At 55.5% G+C, this 21,018-nt stretch overlaps 1 protein-coding gene across 2 annotated transcripts in view; it reads left to right on the top strand.

Moving 5' to 3' along the window:
• The first annotated feature begins 2,137 nt into the window (after positions 1-2,137).
• The window catches only part of Kcnk9 (potassium two pore domain channel subfamily K member 9), a 34,404-nt gene continuing 15,523 nt past the window's right edge, over positions 2,138-21,018 (top strand). For both annotated transcript variants that reach the window (XM_048802176.1, XM_015486691.2), the window contains exon 1: positions 2,138-2,827. In XM_048802176.1, the coding sequence (XP_048658133.1) occupies positions 2,545-2,827 (283 nt within the window). In that variant the 5' untranslated portion in view covers positions 2,138-2,544. The remainder of the gene's footprint in view (positions 2,828-21,018) is intronic.

The following is a 21,018-nucleotide window of genomic DNA, read 5'->3' as shown; positions in this document are numbered from 1 at the left end:
CCCATCTGTAAAACAAAGGGTTTGGAATAATTTATCTCTGAAGTCCTTTTCTGTTTTCCTCAAAGGCTGTATGTAAATTGGAGTTCCGAAAACAGAATAAAAGTGGCTCTCCCCAAAGCATGGAATCTGTCCCTGGAGTGCTAGCCCATCCCCCGCTCCAGCATTTGCCAGTGGGAACAGCCTGGACCGTCCCTGCAACAGGGTTGGCTCAACGCTAGGCTGCCCTGTGGGTCGGAGTCCAGCGCCCCCTGGTGGCCCCAAGGCGGGCAGGCCGCTTCGGACCTTGCAAAGGCCCGACGGCTGTGACTCAGGGTGGCACCCGCTGCCAGGGCGGTGCAAGGCCTGAATGGGGTTCCGTCGTGGGCAGAGCCGCGGCGCGATTAATTACCAGCTGCTGGGAATCCTTGTCGCCCGCTTGCGGTGACTCACCCAGCAGCCAGGCTCACTTGCGGAGCGCGGGGGCCTCGGTTTCCAAAATGAATTCTGGGGAGAATGCCTGCTCGGGTGGGGCTCCCCACCCTCGTGCCAGAGGGTTCCCGTGGACCCAGCAGACCAGACTGCCCAGACACAGCGCACAGCGCGATGTCACTTTCCCCAATGCGCACCCGCCAACTCTCAAAGTACTGTGCAGAGCCTTCCAACTGGGCTCTTCTTTGACGCATTGGGATCCCAGACCCCTTCAATCCCCGAGAGCCAGGAGCCTGAGCGCCGCCGGAGGTGGGACCTGGAGGGAAGCTGGAGCTCCCCCGAGTCCGGGAGTTGTTACAGAGTTGGGTCTGATTCCCCAGCCGGTGCTAGTCTCCTTGCCGGCCTCTTAGACCTCGGGGTGTGGTAGGAGAAGGACCCTACTCCCCAGTCTCCATCTCTTCCTTGGCTAGAGTCAGAGGAGGTAGCCGGGCCAAGGAAGGGTCTCTCGCGGCTTGGTCCTGTTGGTTTGGGGCGTGGTTTGGAGCGCCCCCAGTCCAGGAGTCATTCATGTGGGAAAGCCTAGGGCGACCTAAAGGGAGACGGGGGCTAGGGGACCCAGAAGGCCTAAATGGAAAGGAGAAAAAGCTGAGCTTCTTCTCTGGACCCAAGGAATAGCTGTGTCCCGGCCTGAGTCTTGTGTACGTGGGCTCCCGCGGCACCGGCCCCAAGAGGCGGGCTGCGGCGCGGTGCGGCTGGGGGAGGGGCAGGGCTGCCTTCCCGGAGCTTCCGCACCCCACCACGGGGTACCAGGAGTGCTTCTCAGAAAAGCAACAGGGAGGGTACTGTAGGGGAAATGCCACGTCCTTTTCTGCTGTCCCTACTCTAAGAGCGGCAGCCTGTGCTATTCAGCGCTTTGGGCAAATGGTTCAGGTTGGCAGGTGCTGGCTGGGCCACCCGGGCGGCACCACTCCAGGGACTCAGGCGGCTCTCAGAACCCCACCACTCTGGAAGGCGGTGGCCCGGGCCGGTGACATGCTCTTGCGCCAGGTGGCTGGCCGCAAGTGCCGCGCCCCCAGGTGCCCATGGCCCCCTTCCTTCTGCTCCTCACTCTCCACCTGATCTGTCCGCTCCCTTCGGCCATCAGTCTGTCTTCTCGGCTGGATCCCTTTTTTCTTCCCCAGCCTCGGGTCCCTCAAACTCTCTGCCTGCCACCGCTGCGTGCGCTCTCGGAGGGGAGCAGAGCTAGAAGGACCCAAACAGCCACGTTTGTTCTCCCATCCCCCGCCAAAATCCGCTAGTGGCTCCGCCCCCCACCCCCTCTCCGGCGGCACCCAGCCCTAAACCCTCCCCCACCCCCTCCCTGGCGGCTCTGGCCGCCTCTTCTGGGCTCCCTCCCTGTGCGCCCTGCGCAGCGCTAGGTCTGCGGCGGGAGCTGCCACTCCGCCTCGCAGTTGGCTGGGGACCAGGCGGGAGGTGGCGCGCCCCGGAGGCTGCAGGAGGGAGGGAGGGAGGGAGGCCCGGCCTCGGCGTAGCCTGGCCCCCGTCCCCCCCCCCCCCCGCGGCCCTCCCGCCGGAGCGGGGCTGTCAAGCGCAAACACACACGCGCACTCACAGACGAACACAGACACTCAGCCTCCCTCCAGCGCGCACGCACACAGCGCCCCAGGCAGGCCAGCGCGGCGGCAGCCTCTCCGGACGCCCAGACGCCGGAGGGCTCAGACCNTGCGCAGGGCCACCCAGTCCGTGAGGATCGTCACTGGGCAGCCCCTCGTGGCCCAGCGCAACACGGCGGGCTGCTTTCGCCGGGCCTGGCGCAGAGTGTCGGGGTTACAGGACGCCTGGCCCAGACGCTCTAGCAGCCTCCTGTGCCTGCCGGCTTTCTCCTCTGAGCCCGGGCCCGCGGGACCCCTGGCCCGCCGTCCACCTCGCGGTGGCGGCGGCCCCAGCGGAGGGGGTCCCCCACCGACTGCCGGCCCCCCGCCTCCCGGCTGCTGCTGCTGCTGTTGCCACCGCTTACAACTTGGAGGTGGCAGCGGCGGTGGCGGAGGAGGCGGCGGCCGCGGGGCGCTGCAGTGGGACGCGCGCGGCTGCCAGCCTGCGGGACAGGTCCCCCGCACCAACGCCTTGCTGGCAGCCATGAAGAGGCAGAACGTGAGGACTCTGTCCCTCATCGCCTGCACCTTCACGTACCTGCTGGTGGGCGCCGCCGTGTTCGACGCCCTCGAGTCCGACCATGAGATGCGCGAGGAGGAGAAGCTCAAGGCGGAGGAGATCCGGATCAGGGGCAAGTACAACATCAGCAGCGATGACTACCGGCAGCTCGAGCTGGTGATCCTGCAGTCGGAGCCGCACCGCGCCGGCGTGCAGTGGAAATTCGCTGGCTCCTTCTACTTTGCCATCACGGTCATCACTACCATAGGTAAGCGCTGGGTGCGCCTCCGCTGGGCGCCCCGCTCCCGGAAGAGTCCGGGGAAATCACTGAAAGCGCGACGCAGGGCTGGGTGCGGGGTGTTTGGGGTACCCGTAGCCTCGTGTGGGGGCTCTCCTGCAGCGCCCCCTGGTCTCTGGGGAGCCCACTCCTCTCTTATGCCTCTGAGCGCATTCCTTGGGAACCCCACCCGTTGCTCTCCACAGCGCCCGTGTCTGGGCCAGGCGTGTGAGCCTGGAGAGAGTGTGTTGGAGCCCCGAGGGCGGAGGCGCCACTTTTTCGAAGAGTGGAACGCTAAGAATAATCCCATCGCAGTCACCCACCCACCCACCTCCCCAACGCGGGCTGCGCTGTGCGGGATTCCAAGACTTACACTCACTACCTCTTGGGGAGTTGGAGAGGGCTGGCACACTAGGACTTAGGCAGCTGGAGTCTGTTCCTGAGGGTGGGAGGCACTGACCCTAGCTAGCCTCTCATCTCCCTTTTGCCTTCCCTGAGACTAGATTTCACCCCCTTTTTATTTGAGCTTGGCCATGTCAGGCTCCCGGGAGAAGAGTGCTCTCTAGCACTCCGGGTGGGGACCAGGCAGGTGAACTGCTCTTGGATGGAGGTGGGTGGCCCACCCCCTAGATTGTGACTGTGGGTAAGGCAAGTCTGGATATTGCCCGGAAATGAGACATTCAGCCCCACCCCACCCCATGAGGGTCCAGCTGGTGCACTTGGAGTTGTCTATAAAACCCACGCCTGGGATGCGTCCCAGCAGGGTGTCTGGTGTGTCCTTAGGGTATCACCCCCACTGAGGCTGGGTGTTGAGAGACTTTCAAACATGCCACTTTGAGACCTGTGGGCATTTGAGCATACCCCTTCATCCCTGTGGGCAGCAGGCCGTGTTGCGTTTCTGTGGGTCACACTTGTCCCAGCATGGCATGCTGCGTCTTTAGGGTATTAGGTGTCTCTTGTACCTGCCAGGGCCAGAACGCTGTCCCTCCAGTCCTTTTGGCCCCTGAGTGCTGGGCGGAGGTCTCCTTCTTCCTGCCCTCTCTAGCCCCCATGCCTTACTTCCCTCCCTGAGCTCCCCTCTAATTTCCCTTGATATTTTTCTTGGTCTGCAAAGCTCTACATGCTGGGGAGTTGGGGGTGGGGGGTGGATTTCTCTGTGCCATATGCAACAGGAAGCACCAGCACAGGACGGCCTGTCTTTCCTTCTTGGTTGAGAAGACTTTTTAGAGTGTCATCTTGTTTTCAATGTTTAATTCATTGGTGCAGGTTTTAATGTTCGGAAAGGAAGTTGCCCTTCTGTCGGCTCCGTGATCAGCTTTGCCCCTGCTGGCCCCAAGCCCTCTGCTAGCACCAAACAGGGAAGAGTCCTTCCTCCTTGTTGTGTTTCTAGTGTTGGGGGGGGGGGGGCGGCAGCTGGTCATTGCCGTCATTTCTGTCTTTAAACTGTGGAGGTGGCATGCAGATGTGCAAGTCATTGATTTTGGGGGCCTATGTGTTGGAGAGCAGGAGAGCAAGAAACATGCCCGTGGAGCTGGCCTTGCAAGGGAGGGAGGAAGCCCAGGTTTCTAAAGGTGCTTTCTGTGATCTAGACCCAGACAGGTGACGTGGCGACCGTGCTGGCTCCCAGTCGTGAAACAGCACATAAAAGGTTTGGCTGCTTCCAGGAGGTGAGCAACAGCATTGAGGAAAGAGATGGAGTTAAAAAAAAAAAAAAAACAGAAAGGTTCTAATTAAAAAAAAACTGTTGTGACTAACGAAGTTCTTATCAAGGTATGTTTTGCATTATTGATCTTGACGGGTGATTCTGGACATGTGCTCCTAATGGTGAACCTCTGAAGAGAACACGGGAAACATGGACATGGAGGTGGCCATCTCATCTAGGGGTGGTGGGCTCACCTCAGTGCAGGGCCAGGGGCTCCTGAGGAACATGTGACCTTCTCCCTCCCTTACTGGGGTTTCAGCTGGTTTTCTGAAAAGCAGGGTTGGAGAACACACACACACACACACACACACACACTTGCACACTCTCACACTTTTTCTTTTATAAAGACACACTCATATACTGTCTCATACACACAGTTTCTCATGCACACTCACACACACAAACACACACACACATTTTCTTTTCTTTTTTTAATTTTTTTTCATTTTTTATACACACATTTTCTTACACAGACACTCATACGCTGTCTCATACACACAGTTTCTCATGCACACTCACACATGCAAACACACACATTTTCTTACACAGACACACTCATATGCTGTCTCACACCCACATATTATTTCTCATGCAGTCACACACACTCTTATACACACACCCATAGTCTCACCTCCTCACACACACATATACACTCTCTTTCTCACACATGTGCCCTAACACAACTGCCCATTAGTGGACAGATATTGTATGTGGAGCCCACAGACTGGGAATCTGAATCCTGCCATAGTCCTGGGACATCATTTCCTGACTCCCAGCCTCAGTTTGCCCACCTGTCAAAAGGCCATCACACAGTCAGCGCTGGGTGGCAGCCTCTGGGGGCCGGCAGGGTCCCACATGCCCAGGGCTGCCAGGCGCAGTGCAGCACTTAGTAGGTGTGCAGTCCAAGTTCCTGGACAGTGGCTGATCCAGCCTCGTGCTCTTTGGCCTAAGAAGCTTTTAGCAGAAGAGCTCACATTTACAGGAAATAAAGCACCTTTTCAGTTAATTCTGCTTGTTTTCTTCTCCTTTTTTTCTTAATATAAATGCAAATTAAGGTGCTCTTAGGCCTAGAACAGAAGCCACCCTTGAGCCCGCCCTCCAAGGAGTAGTCTCTACTGGACAGTGATGTGAATGAATCGGGTTAATCTTCATGGGCGTTCTTATTTTTAATCTAACCTTGAGCGATTTCTCAAGTGTGCGTCAACTTTGCGTCCGAGCCTCCCGAGGAGGCTGCGGTGAGAGCTCTGGGTGCTGGCGTCTTCTAATGAACGCATCTTCTCAGATACAGTTATTAGCTCACTCTGTGAAATGGATTTTAAAAACACATATAATTGCCACTTCGTGTTGAATCTGTGGCCGCGCCTGGGTGAAAGGCTTTGGAGGGAAATTGCACTGAATCCTGCCCCAGATCTCCAGGGAGCCCTGGGCATAGCAGCCTGCTGTGGTGATCACCAGGGGACAGCACCGGTCCAGCCAGCGCCACAAAGGGCAAATGCAATTACATCACCACCCAGTTCTGGTTTCCATGCCTCCCCATTGCTGTGTCTGTGTCGGTGCCACTTGTGGCTCTTCTGAAAGGATTTTATTGTTTAGTTCTAAACTTGTGAGGCTTCAGACCTCTGCATGGGAGACCTTTATCTGTACCTTGCCTGACCTGTCTGATTAGCAGGGCAGTTTGAGTGTCTCCGTCCCAAGACCTGTCAATGGGAGGGTGGGGGTCAGGAGAGCCGGGAGGGTCTGGGCGGGGTGTGGGTGCTTTCTCTGAATTTGCTCTGCGTGGGGCTGAGGTCTTGGTGCTTGTGTAAGGGATTCTGGGCACCATCTTGTCACCTTCTCATAATAAGCATTTTCAGCCAAAATTGCATCCCACATTTGGGCTCTCCCATGATATGACAGATGTGGAACCCCCCTGCCATTTCTTTCTTCAATCTCATATTGGGGATCTAGATTGTTACCACCTCTAGAATCATTACAGAAGAAGAGACCAGATCTCCTCTGCAGAGCTGGGGAGGACAATTCAAACACTGGTCTCCGTCGGGGAAGGAGGGTGAGACATGGGGTCTTCCTTTTTTAGCTACAGTTTGGAGGAGGGGGCACTATTTCCCCTGTCTCTCTGGGTCCATCTGAAACTGGGATGGTCATTATGGGAATTGAGGTGACTGGTTCAGGACCGGGGTCCAGCCCAGGGTGGGGCACTCAGAGAAAAAGCACAGGGTTTCTGCAGCTGCTCCAACACAGTACGTCGGAACCTCCTTCTCTAGTCACCAGCAGAGCCACACACAGACTTCCTGAAATGGATGGCATTTCCCATTTTGGGGTGTAGTTTCTGAAACATGTTAGCACTTGCCAAGCCCCACCCTGCCTCACCAGTGCCACCAGCATCAACGGCTCTGGGTGACAGACTAGATTACAGAAGGTCTGGCCTTGACAGGCAGAGCTGGGAACCCAAGTGGTTGCATGCAGTGTGGGGACAGCTAAGCCCAGTGACTGCCTTGAGCCGCCCCGTGCCACCGGGCTCGGGGTGCACTCAATCCCCCAACTGCCACTTATCGCCCAGTGCTCCAGGCACCTGGCCCTCTTTCCCCATCTGGATCTCACTCCGGCTTCACTTTCCTGTCCCACTGTGTGTCACTGCTCCTCGGGGTCTGCCACTCGTCCCCCATCTGACCCCGCAGCCACAGTTCTCTACCCACCACCCGCCACTGTCCCTCCACACACCTGCCGTTCGTCTCCTAGCCCTCACTGGTCAGGTCCTCTCCTCCCTATTCTCCTTACACCCCACGTTCCATCGTGTCACTCGGTCCTCGGGCCTGTCACTCACTCCCCAACCACCATTTTGTCATGCAGTTCTCCACTCACTCCACCGCCTCCCTGCCATCGTATCTGTCCATGGAAGTCCACTCTCGCCCTTTTCTCACTCACCTGTGTCACCTGTGTTTCTGGGCCATGGCCGTCACTCCCTCCTTACCCCTTGTGCCACCCTGTGCTCCACGCACCTGCCCTTCACGCCATCCGTCACCATTGCATCACTTGGCTGTCCCCGTCCTACCGGTCATCGCCCCATTTGCCACCGGCGCTTTCTGTACCCCCCCACGACACGCGTGCCCCCATCTGCCACAGTGCCACGGTGTCCCCTGCCTCACTCATGCAATCCTCCTCCCTCCTCGTGTCCCTTGGCTGTCACTCACTCACCGCTCCTTCCCCTCTGCCACTGTCTTATCTCCATTTCCTGTCACTCATTCCCCACCTGTCATGGGATCACTCAGTCCTCCCTACACCTGTCTTTCGTCCCTGGCCTAGTGTCACTCAGTTCCTCACGCACCTGCCACTCCCCCTCCTTTTGCTATTGCGTCACCCATTTCCCCAGGAACCCACCATTCATGTCCCCTTGGTCCTCGTGCGCTTCTCCTTTGTGCCTCACCTGCCATTTCTTACCAAGTCCTTCCTGAACCCACGCTTCCTTCCACCATCTGCCATGGCGCCCCTCACCCCGAGCACCTCCTGCACTCCCCTTGCGTTGTTCCGTGCTCCCTGCTCCTGCCCAGGTGCCGGTGGACCCTTCACACCAGGCATCCTTCCTCTCCGCCATCGACTCCCTCTGCCCTGCACACCTGTCATTCACATAGGCATCTGCCACGGTGACACCCAGTTGTCCATGAACTTGGCGGTCTCCATCTACCATGGCGTCACTCCTTCTCCCACCCACCCCGGTGTCACTCACTTCTCCCCAGCCACCATTCTATACTCATTTTTCCACTCACTTGTCCCTCATCCCCCTCCCTGCCATTGGGTCCCTCGGTCCTCCGTGCACCATTGCAGGGCTCGGCCCTGGGTTCCCTGCCCCTCCGTCCACGTGCCCCTGTGTGGTCCCTCCTGTTGCTCACCCCTCCCTCCGTCCTCCACTCACCTCTACTCATTTCTTATTCCCCCGCCTCCCTCCCTCCCTGCGCATGGCTGGGGTGCCCTGTGAGGGTGCAGAGCCCAAGCACGCAGGTCTCAGTAGGTCTCAGCGCCTTGGGGCTGAGTGTGGGGTCCTCACATTGCTCCAGCCCGTCTCCTTCTTGTCCAATCATCAGTCAAATCCAGTCATTTTTGATTTTTAAAAACTTTTATTTAATATTCACACAGAAGAGCAACATTTCACAAGTGTACACCTCAGGAGACCCTTGTAAACAGCCACGCTCACGTCACCAACACGCACACACAAAGCCACAGACTCAGCTGCTGCTTGAATGCCTGCTGCTCGGAGCTCTGAGCTGCCCGTGGAAGGGGGGCCTGTGGGGGGCCTCCTCAGGTGCTGCCAGTCTCCTCCTGGGGCAGAGCCAGCTGCTGTCACGGAGACTCTGGAGCATGGGGTCCGGGTCCAGGAGAGCAGAGGGGTCTTGGCAGCTGTCGGGTAGGTCTGCTCACGTGGGATGAGCCGAGATGGCAGGCTGTGTCCCCAGAGGCGCTGCCCCTTTGAGGCAGGGGCAGCTCCGTGCCTGCTGTATGCAGCAGCCCTCCTGCAGGACCAGGGAAATACACACCTGGCCTCACCAGTTAGGAAGAGCCCTGGGAGTTAGAAGGCAAACACCCGGTGGGCTGGGCTGGTCAAGGAGGGCGTGGCCACTCCTAGAGTGTCACTGGGCACGGCAGCTCTGGGACGTAAAAATGCAGGGCAGGGTCTCTTCCTCTCCTGCTGGAACGTCCTCTCCACCACAGGTATCAAAGAAGGGGGCTCCGGTGGCCTGTCCTCGGGGGATTGTCCCGGGGTTCTCTTCCTGCCTCTTCCTACCCTGGGGACCTCTGCCTGTAGAAAGTTCTCCTTTTGAAGCCAAGCACACCCACCTGCAGCCTGCGGCTCTCTGGAGGAAGGCGGGGCACTGACACTGAGCACAGAACAGGGTTGGGTGCTGTGGACTGAGACAGGGAGGCAGATGGGTCCCAGTGTGGCTGGGTGAGGAGCTATGGGAGGTGAGGCTCAGCCTGTCGGTCACTGGGCCTGCATGTCCACCAGGTGAGGGTTGGCTGGCCTCACCCTCACCATGCCCCTGCCTGAGCAATGGCAGAGCCTGGCCAGGAACGGCTGCTGGAAGGAGGAGCTGGCCTAGTGGAATGGACTTCCCTGAACGGGCCTCGTCCCCTTCAGTCCTGGTAGGTGCCTGGGGCACAGAGGTGGGGGCATATGAGCAAGGTGGGTGGGGGAGGGGTGGTGGGTGGGAGACACGGTGACGGTGTGGCTGGGGGTGCTGGAAGGGTCTGGAGGGCAGAGGCAAGTCCCCCCTGTACCTTGGCCAGCTGAGGGGCACCTTCCCATTGGCTGGGTGGGCCACGATGCCACCTGTTTCCCCAGCAAAGCCTCAGAGATTTCTATGCCTGGTCCGTGAATCTGAACAGAGGACCAAGGTGGCAGGAAGGTCCCCGGGTCCCACTGGCCATCTCACGCACCGAAGCCGAGCTTCCTCGTGTGTGAAATGGGGACACAGACCCCAGCCCCTATATTGTGTGACGCTGGGGAAGAGTGAGAGGCCTCCTGGCCCAGTCCCAGTGTGGGGTGGCCTGAGGCCACCGAGGCCGAGAACTGTCCCTTGAGGAGGAGAGAGCACCCTCCACCTGAGAAAGGAGCCCACCATGGCATGGTGGGCTGCAGGGCTTGGGGGCCACGGGGTCCAACCAAGGAGGTACATTTTTCCAACTTGGTCTTTTGGGAAAATACGACTTCCTGACCCTGCCCTCCAATCTGCCCCCATGATGACCTTCACAAGCCCTTGGGCTGCCATCTGCCCCTACTCCATCTGCCCCAATGTCCCCACATTGGGCCCACCCAGCTCCACCCTTGTCCTGGTCTCCTTCTGTCCTGGCCCCTGGCCCCTGCCCTGCCTTCCTCTTCCCACCATGTCCTTTGCCCCTTGGGCCATAGCACTGGTTTGTCTGCTCCCAGGGGGTGGCAGTCTGGGTGCCGGGTCACTGGCTCCCCAGCAGGTGCCTGGGTGCTTGCTGGAGCTGGGTGTGCCTCAGTTGTGGGCTGTGTCCTGGGTGGCAGGCAGGTGCAGGCTGAGGCTGCAGACTCTTGAAGGGGAAGCTGTCGTATTTCTTAGAGGTGACAGGGCAGGGACCTGTCTTTCTGGGTATGGAGCATCTCTTTCCCTAGGCTTGGAAGTGTGATCTCAGTCCTCCAGGTGACCACAGGTGCCAGGCCTGTGAGAGTCCACCAGGCACCAGGGGGGAAGACATCCCTTGTGACATGGCCTTCGGCTGTCACGGGCCCTGCCAGACAGTAGCTTTTACTTGTATTTCAATGGCTTGGGCCATGTCACATGATCTACCTAGCTGCAAAGGAGGCTGGGAATGAGATGTGCAGCTTTTCCAGGCAACCTGGGGCCTTCTGGGGAGGAGGGAGTGGAAGATGTAAGGGGGGTCACCATGGCCTCCCTGCTGTGGGCCTCGCACTCTGGGCCTCCTTTCTACTTCAGTTTATAGCAAACATCACCTCCTATCTCCAGTCTTTAGGGAGATTGATTTTAATGGCTCTAGAGCCACTGAATGAATATACTGACACCTATTTATAGCAATTTAGTGCTTTTCTTTCTTTGCTAATTATAGGCAGTGCTTCTTTGAGCATCTTGGTGTGAGTCTAGATTCTGCTCAGCCCAGCCTCTGAGGGTTTCCCACAGAGGGTGAGATTTCCTGATCAGAGGGTCAAGCACGGGGCTGTGTTCTTGTGCTATTGCTGTGGATGGTGGCTGAGGCGTGGTATGGGATGCTGGCTTCTCTGGAAGTGCCGGGAGTGTTTGGATGTTCAGTGTTTTGTTCACAATATTTGGCCTTTGAAAGGCAGCTGGACTAGGCCACGCAGAGCCAATGGCCGCTGCCCACCCGCAGCTGTGAATCTGTGCTGAGTCCGCTGGGCTAGTCCAGGGGGTCTGTGGATGCAGCTGAGGATGCCTGAGCCCTCACCCTCCTGGACAAGCAGCAGCCTCGGGGGCAGGAGCACTGTGGACCATGGTTGGACGTGTTGGCCGTGGGTAGAGATGGGCAGTGACGGCACGATGGTTCCTACTTGTCTGGGCCAGTGGCAGGGTGGACCTCAGAGGCAGGGAGCTCTGTGTTGCATGTCAGGAGTGCCATGGCTACAGATGGCCCCGTGGGTAGAGCTTGCCCATGGTGGTGGTGTGCCCAACATGTTCTTTCCCACGACACCCACAGCCCGGCCTGAGTGTCATTCCAGCCACTCCCCTGCCTGGGATCGTGCTCCTGGCTATGGGGAGGGCCAGCTCAGTGGTCGTCATCTGATAGTTAAGAGCCCTGCCCTCTCAGGATGGATCACTGCTGAATCCCCAGGGCTGGGGAGCTTGACTTCACTTAGAGGCAAAGGCAGATGTGGCATTGGCTTTACAACAGAGGACAAAGGGCTCCCCTGGCTGGTGTCGGCCCTGTTGGTTGGGCGTCTCCAGAGCAAATGTAGTCTCATTCTCTAGCTTGAGAGAGATACCATTTTTGTCATGTCCACGGGTCTCTAGGTTTTTATGGAGAGTATCTGAATTAATTTCATCCTCTCAACCCTAAAAATATTTTTATGTATCACCATTTTATAGATGAGCACATGGGAGATCAGAGAGCTTCAGAAACCAGGCCACACAGTTAACAAGCAGCAGAAAGGATTGGTACCTAAGGAGCCCGACTTTGGTTTTGTGTTTGTAACTGTCTTGTTATATACTGCTTCTCTTGACCTTCTGTATCAGTTAGCGAGGGATGTGTAACAAATCACCCCTGGACAGCCTTTTAAAACAAGAGGCTAAGTTTTTGGTGTGGTTGTTTTATTATGACTGTGTAGAATACATGAGTTCTCATATTTAAGGGATACTGAAGCCTTTGTAGATGTAATATCTGAGATTTGCTTTAAAATAATCTGAATTTCAAGGGAAGTGAGAAGGGTCTTAGATGAAATCAGAGTGACTGTGAGTTGTTAATATCTGGTGGATTGTTCATATCTGGGTGTAATCATAATTCTTTCCACTATGTATTCTTTTGAAAATTTGCATAGTAAACACTGGGGACAAATCAAGGAAAATGTAGCATAGAAGGGGAGTGTCCTGTCCTGCCCGGCCTCCCCCTCAGCCTTACTTCAGGAGGTGACAGCCAGCAGCAGGTTGCTGTGCAGAAGAGACAAAACCCTTGGTTCTCCACAGGCTCTAGCCTTCACATGTGCTTTCTTTGGTTCTTACATTGCTTGGAAATATATAAAATTAGCTGCCAACATTTAGTGATCTTAAGAACCAGCTCTGGGTTTAGTTACAGTAAGTTATTATCTTGGGTTTTGCTTATATACTTACAAATACTTGTTTTATGTACTTTTTTTTTTTTTTTAAAATAAAATCCATACTAAAGGCTATGTGTTTTCCTGTGTGTGCTGCTTTGGATGTATCCTATAGGTCTCTTATTGGCATTTATCTGTAAATAATTTGCAAACGTATTTTTTTTTTCTTTAAAAGTTATTTTAAGTGTGTATATTTTAAAATCTCTCCCTCCTTCTCTCCCTGTGTCTCCTTCTCTAATTTTGGCTTCCTCTGGGGGTGAGCTGAGTGCCTTAGGGGGCTGGCAGGACCACTGCACTGGGACAGCCTTCCGTGGGGCCTTCTCCCAGTTGCATTTCTGAGGTGGCTTTGGCTGAGCTGATGTGCAGTGAGCTGGCCACCTGCTGTCAGGGCAGATCAGTTCACTCCCCTGCTCAGAAGCCCATGATGGCTGCCCATGGCCTAAGTGTTCATGCCTTGCTTACCATGGCCCTTGAGTTCCAACCTCTTGCTTGCCACTCAGCCCCTTGCCTCATGTCACTGCTGTCCCTTACAGACTGTCACAATCTGGGGCAGGCACCTCTAAACAGCCATGATCCCTCCTCTGTGCAGCCTTCTCTGGGGGTCAGATGCCTCTCCTGTGTGTCCTCACAGCTCCAGGGCTCCTGCAAGTTTGACACCTGTCATCCTGTGTCATGCCTAACTTTTCCCAAACTGGTCTTTGTCCCCTGTCCCCAGCACCTCTGGACAGAGACCATCTACTTCACTTCACGGTGGCTGAGACGTCCACCCACCAGTGTCTGGCACCCAGCGGGCCCTTGGAGAATGTTTGTTGAATGAACATAGGCATGTAAATGGGACAGCTTTCACGAGAGCTATATTTAACTGTTCTAGAATATTCTTTAGGTCTTTCAGAAAAGCAAATCCTTGAAAAACAGCAGCCCACGAATCTGAACAGCAGGTGTTTGCAAGAAGTGGTGGGTGGTCGAGTTGGAAGGCGGCCCTGCTTTCCATGGGACCAGGGCTCTCCCTGCACCCCTCAGCCTCCCTGCTCAGCTCAGGGGCCTGCTGACATTGTTCTTTTCCCTCCAGGGTCGGTCCTGGGGGCCCAGCCTGGATCCCATGGTACTGTTGGAGCTTCCAGGAGGGTGCGCTGCAGGAAGGGAAGGGAGCCTTCTTTCCCCACTCGGGGCTGGGCCCCTCCAGTGTCTCCCTTTCCTGGCTCTGGGCTTGGCTGTGAGGGCCACCAGTTAGCTCAATAGCTGTGCTCCTGCACCTCCCTCTCCTCTCTGGAGTGGGGCACATCTGGAGGGCCCGGGCATCCACTGTGGGTGGCCCGGTGCCCACACCAAAATGTAAGGGTCACCCCTGCAGCATTCTCACGGAGGCTGGCCTCTGTCATTCTTGTTTCTGGAGCAGAGGGAGCAGCCATTTGGGGGGTGGGTCCCCCAGCGCTGCTGGGGTTGGGGCTTCTGCGGTTCCTTCCTCCCTCCCTCTGGGCCTGCACTTTCTCCCCAGGTGAAAGAAAGGAACTTGGTACTTAGTTCTGTCCCCTTCTGCTGAGGCTCTGGGGTTGGAGGACTTGGGTTGGTGTCTCTCTGCAGGGAGTAGGAATTTTCAGGGTGTCGTGTAGNACTGCCCCCCCCCCCCCGTGGGCTTGGCCCAGTGCCTCTGCTCGGCGAAGCTGGGGAGGGCAGGAGGGGGTTGCCCGTGGAGGTGCCGCCTGGCCGCCCGGCCCTCCAGGCTCCTGGCCCTCTGGGAGGGGGTGACGCCCAGCTGCTGGGCTCCCCAGCTCCAGCTTCTTCCCATATTGCCCGTTCTCTGGAGAAGAAAGGGAACTGAAAACCCACGGGCCCCTCTCTTCCCTGGGCCTGCTGTGGATGGGGGACACCCCATGGTGGGAGCCTCCCGGGAGGCTGGGCTGGCCCTATCCCGTGTCCCCTGGAGGCGGCCCTTGGGGCTGTGGCCATGGGAATTGTGTCGGAGTCTATTTTGAGACCATCCTGTGGCTGATTTTTTGATACCGTCTGGTGTTTGCCCAAATGACTGGCCAGAGAGCAGGGCTGTTTTATTCATCAACATCCAGAACTCCGAGGACTGACATGACACCACACCTGACCTCCTGTCCAGGGTGCAGTAAAACTCGGGGGTCTTCTGGTGAAGGAGTGGCACAAAGGGGTCCCCCCTCACCTGAGCACCCCCAGGTGACTTGACCACCATCTTCCCTCCCAGGCTCTTGTTTCCTAGTATGCAGACGAGGAGCTGAGGCTCAGAGGACGCCCTCCAGGACTCCCCAAGTCTTCGGGCCTGGCCCTGTCTCCCCCTGGCTGTAGGCAGTATCTCCCTTTGACTCCTGTCCAGGAAATCCTTCCCGACTACCCTAGGGGCGTGGCACTGTCTTCTCCACCTCTGGCAGGCAGAATCTTGGACAGGGAGGCCCAGGGGTGTGGGGACAGCAAGTCATTCAGGTTGGACACACCTGCTTGATCAGTCTTCAGAAGTGATCGCCCCTACCTGGGCCTCAGTTCACTCTCATGAGAAGTGGCGTATCCCACAGGGTGGACTTCCGACACGCACAGGGCCTCAGCAAGCCGCTTCTCTCCCAAGGTGGCCAGGCCTCGCCATTCTCCCACAGCTCCCCTGACCCCTTCTTCCCCCGGCCCCAGCCTAGGGCCTGGAGAATCTGCCTTGTCAGGTTGAGTCGGGGAGAGCTGGCCTGCGCCTGGGTGGTGAGAGGCTATTTTGGGAGCGAGTCGGAAGAGTGCTTTGTTTTGTTTGCTTCTTGTGATTACCAGAGGTGGAAGAGCCCTGCTCTCCTCTTCTGGACACCAAGTGAGGGACGGGCAGGGAAGGAGATGGACTGTCAGACTGCCCGACAGCCAGAGGCCGCGTGGGTCTGCAGCCTGACCCCGTCACTGTCAGCTTGTTCCCCAGCAGTGGCTGAGACAAGGCAGTGGAGGAGGGGAGGGGACTCTGCTTCCGACCCCAGATGTCGTCTCCAGCCCTGCCACCCACCCCTTGTGCATTTCCAGCCCACCACGCTCCCACTGTCACCCACCCAGTTATCTGCCTGCTCCTCCTCTCCCGCCCACCCATTTGTCCATCTGAACACATTTTAGCCAACCATGCATCTATCTGTCACTTGTCCGTCATTCTCCCACTTACCCTTACTCACCCTCCAGCCTCCACCCCCACCTTCCCTCCGTCTCTCATCCATCCATCCCTCCTTATCCATCTCTCCACCCCTCCCTCCTCCTCCCCTCCCTCCTCCACCTACCCGTTCCTATGTGTCCATCCCTCCCTGTTCCATCCACTGGTCACCTCGCCATCCCTCTCATTTGTCCATCTCCCCTCCACCAGCCATCCTCTTGCCATCTCTGTCCACTCCCCACCCCCCGCTCCATTGTCCACACATCGGCTCCTGCAGCCAACGCTGGGGCAGCTCCACATCCGTGTTTGCCATCCTGAGGGCCCCACCACGGAATGGCAGACGAGACTCACTGTGGCCAGTCTGTATCCCCTGGAGGCCATTAGACAGTGAACTGGGCATTTCCTGCTCATCTGTGAGGATCTCATGGTACCTCTTGGTGCTTGCAAGGATTGGACCAGGGTGTTGTGTCAGGGAGCCACATGGGATTCCTGGAGGAGGTGGCATCTCGGCTCCGAGGGCCGACTAGGAGCCCGTTTCCTGCTGTAATCTTGGAGGGCCTGCCTTGGAGGGTTCTGGGGCTCAGTGAGAGTGGGGGTGGGATGGAGAGGAAAAGGGGGTGGGGTGCGATGGAGTGGGTCAGACAGCCTGGGCCTGAGGGCGGGAGATCATCTGGCCCCACTGCAGATGAAGGGGCCAATTCTGCAGGTCGGGGCACTGAGGCCCTGGTGGCTGTTTTCACATGCAAATCTTGAAAAACTGCTCTGAGCTTCCCCTGGCCATATAAGCAGAAAATCCAGATAAATCTCAGCTATTCTAGGTTATTCTTGCTCTTGCTTAGCATTTCCTTTTTCCCTCAAGTAACAGCAGCATCTGCCTCCTCCCCTGGTGCATTAGACTGGAAAGCTCTACTTGGAATTGTGCTTCAAGGCCTTGGCGCTGGGTTGGGGTTGCCAGGCTGCCACACTCACCTGCTGTGTGGTCTCTGAGCCATTATCTTGCCCATTCTGGGCCTTCACTTTCTCCCCAGGTGAAAGAAAGGAACTTGGTACTTAGTTCTGTCCCCTTCTGCTGAGGCTCTGGGGTTGGAGGACTTGGGTTGGTGTCTCTCTGCAGGGAGTAGGAATTTTCAGGGTGTCGTGTAGGAGCAGAGCTGGCCAGTATGCAGAGGATGGGCCCCGGAAGGCGGGGAGGATGGATTTTTCTTGAGCTGGTAATTCTGCCTCGTAGTTGCAGTGCTACGACTGTGTTTTGAGCACTTTCTGACATCTTCCCATTTGAGTTTTGAGTATGGCTTGAACAAGTGTCTGCATATAGTGGGCAAGAAGAGTCCTGTCAGATCCTGGGGTTAGGGAGGGGGAACCTCGATTTCACTTAGATTCATAACAAACATGGCACAAAGAAATAAAACTTTTCAGGTTCTTTCATTGTTACAATAAAGCCAAATGTGTAAAATATATTAACATTTCCCATTCCTGGTCATTTATCTGTGACATCCTACATTGAAATACCTCTTACAAGAGTGGCCTCTGGCCCCCTTTGGAGTCAGAGGTTGACAGGGCTGATGGCTTTGTGATGGTTCTTCTGATTCTCATGACATGTTAGTGGCTGGCATGTGCCAGGTACAGTGCTAGGCATGGGGGCACGACCTCATTATCGTACGAGTCTGTTCGGAGCACTCGAGCCAGAGGGTGGGTGGGAGGAATGCATCCGTGCCTGCTGTCAGCAGCAAGTCCCCATCATGCCCGTGTCTGCCTGGGCAGCTCCTGAGCCCCAGCTCCGAGGTAGTAAATTCTGTCTCCAAGGAGAAGGTGGGGGTGGAGCCAGTGTGGGGGCCCTGTGGTGCTCGGCAGGGTCAGGGTCAGGCTCAGGCTCAGGCTGTCCCAGAGGGTCACTGCGGTTTGAGCCTCCAGCATCAGGAATGCCCAGATGATGCTACCTACTGACCTGGCCACCAGCTGCTGGCATTTTATAGACCAATGTATGGGAGGTGACCACCTCACAGCTCCCCTTCTCCTGAAGGACCTTTCAGGGGGTGTCTCCCCTACATGGAGGGCAGAACTGATGACCATTTAATCAGCCAACACCCTGCACAAGGGGCCAGCTCCCCCCGTTTTAAGGGATAGCCCTGGTGTGAGGCGGAGCGGGGGCCCCCTCTGCGCACAGCAGCCCCCCGTTCATGCACTCATACCTGCTGTGCTTGGCCTGTCCCGCATACACTACCCTGGGCTTACCGTGGTGCGAAAGCAATGTGCAGCAGAAACGTTTTTGGAGTTTGGATTTTGACCTCCCGTGCTGGAGACATGCAGGCTGATGCCTTCTCGATGGTAATGGAAGTGGCTGCAGCTCCCAATCACCCATGTGACCAGCAGGACCTGCAGAAAACCGCACTGCTGAGCCCTGGCGTTCAGTAGGAAAGGTGCATTAGACACATCCTTGACTTTCAGTATTTTTTATGATGCCGATTTATTGGGAGACAAGCTCATCACACACTGAGGACTCTATATTCTGCGAAGAACAAGGACACAAAAATCCTTGAGGCATCTTGGACTGGAGAGCGGGGCTTAGAGTCAGGAGACCTGGGGATGGATCTGCTCAGTACAGTGCATTTGCTAACTCAGGTTTTACGTAACTGTGTGCTGGATTCTGGGCTGTTTGGGCCACCCGTCTGCTGACAGGGCTTGATACACGCAGCACCTCCAGAGGAGACCCGCCCTCCATTCTGCTGATTTCTGGAGGTCGATTGGAAAATGCATTTAATTTATATTTAGCATACTTATTGTTCCTGTAGGAGTTGAATTGGCCAGTTTACTCTGTTATGTTGGTATTTTGTCTTTTTTTGTCCCCCCCGTTTCTCTATTACAGGTTTCTTTTGTGGTAAGTAGATATTTTCTAGAATGTCTTTGATTTCTTTGTTGTTTCTTTTATTATATTTTTTGAATTATTTTCTCAGCAATTGTCCTGGGGATTACAAATGAGAAACTGCATTTTGAAAAAATCAGTTTGGGTTGATACCATCTTCATGGCTTATAAAATTTTGCTCCAATATAGCTTCCTTTCTTCTTTTATACTGTTATTGTCTTATATTTATGCACCAATTTATTCTTTATAAGTAGTAACCTTTTAAAATTTGGAGAAAGGGCTACAAATAAAACACATCAATACTTTCATCAAATTATCTGTGCAGTTACAAAGAAAAAGGGTGCTGGAAAGGTATGAATTTGAGTCACTGAATAGAGTCCTTTCATGCCTTGTAAGGGTAGGTCTGCTAGCAATGAATGTTTCGTTTGTGTTTATCTGGGAATGTCTCAATTTTTCTTCAGTTTTGGAAAGACAGTTTAGCTGGATATAGAATTCTTGTTGACACAAATTCACTTTCAGTACTCTGAACATGTCATCTCTTTGCCTTCTGGGCTCTGGATTGGGTCAGGAGGAGGAGGTGGGGTCACCTCTTCTGAAAGGAGAGGGCCATTGCCAGGAAGAGAGGTCTGGATCCTGCCAGGCACAAGGCTTAGGAAGTGACCTACCTTAGGGTGTGTGATGGTGCCTGTTCTGGCCACTAACACCAGCACACCGGCCTGAAGACAGCTAAGCAGAGATTTCCACCCTCAAAAATTCTGCTCCTGAAGTTTTTCCATTCCTGTGTGACAGGAGCAAGTTGAGCAACCTCCCCGTTTCTTCATGTAGAAAATGGGAGCCATTATCTCTAGCAATTGAGTGCATGGGAGAAGACAGATCTCATTGGTGCTAGGACCCTGTTTTCAGGAAAGGGGGTACAAAAGGTTCCCAAATTTTAAATCTTGCCCAAGTCCTAGCACTTAATTGGTTTCTGGTCTTTGCATGTGAGAAGAATAAAATCTCCAGGACCAAAAACAGCATGCCTTTGGCAAAAACTCAAATGGTTATTAGCAACAGAAACAAATTGGAGTCCAACAGATTCCCTGTATGATCTACTGAGGTGATGCAGTTATGTTGTACCTACTCGAAGATGAAGAATTAAAAGTGACGTTCATGAAGAACTTTTATTGGCAGCAGAACAGCAGAAGCTGTTTAGAAGTGAAAAGGCAGGTGTGTAACTGCTTACAAACAGCCTGCTCTCAGCTGTGGAAGATGTATTTTCTGAGTCCTTTTCCTAAATACACCAAAATGCTCTTGGGGCTGCCTCCTGAGTGGTGGGATTGTGAGCAACTTTTCCTGGTTCTTCATATTATTAAAAAAAACTTTGTAGGAATAATACTTGCTCACTGAAGAGAACTGCAATCAGCAAAATTACTAAGTGGAAAAATCTAAAAAGTCAAAAATAAAGGGAAGTGGATAGATGTCTAGGAGATAAATTCATCGGGATTCGATTGGCAAGGATTTTCCATTTCTTGTCTTGCATTTCTTGATCTTTGCAAGGTTAGGTGACTCGCCCAAGGTCACACAGCTGAGCCACAGGAGATGCCACTGGGACCCAGGTCTGCTGTATCTGTTATTATGATTGTGACCCCACACTTCCCTTTGGCGATGCCAGCCTGCCCCTTGCTGCTGGTTTCTGATGATGGCAGTTGATGGGAATTGGCAGTGACAGATGCAGAAGAGTCCACCCCAGCAGCTGTCACCCTTGACTCTTTTGGGAAGGGTAACAAGGGCAATGCTCTGGTCGGGCACAATTTTCTCCCTGGGGTCTGGTGCCAAGCAGCTTAAACCTGTAGGTATTTGTTTCAGGGGGACTGCATGGCCACCCCTGGAGGTCCATCTGACTTCCGCCTCCCAGCAGGTTCAGAAGGGGCTCTGACCCCACTTCCAGTTCACAGGTGGCCCTGGAGCCCCTTCAACATGAGCCTGCTCTAAGGGTGCGTCTCCCCGTGTTCTTCCTTGGCACAGGCAGAGCCCGAGACCCAGCCACACAGGAGACAGGTGCAGGGCTGCTCCTGCGCCCCAGGCCTCCCTGGGCTCTGGCAGCTCGGCTGCCGCTTTCATGGAGGGGCTCTGGAGATGGGCTGCGGCCAGCTCCCGTTTGTGGAACTGGTCTCCGGTGGGGTAAGGAGCCATGCAGCTCTTCTCCCCAGAGCTGGGA

Source organism: Marmota marmota, unplaced genomic scaffold (assembly GCF_001458135.2).
Source record: "Marmota marmota marmota unplaced genomic scaffold, marMar, whole genome shotgun sequence".
Taxonomy (NCBI): domain Eukaryota; kingdom Metazoa; phylum Chordata; class Mammalia; order Rodentia; family Sciuridae; genus Marmota; species Marmota marmota.
The sequence above is the reverse complement of the archived record's forward strand: the minus strand, read 5'-3'. Positions and strand labels throughout refer to the sequence as shown.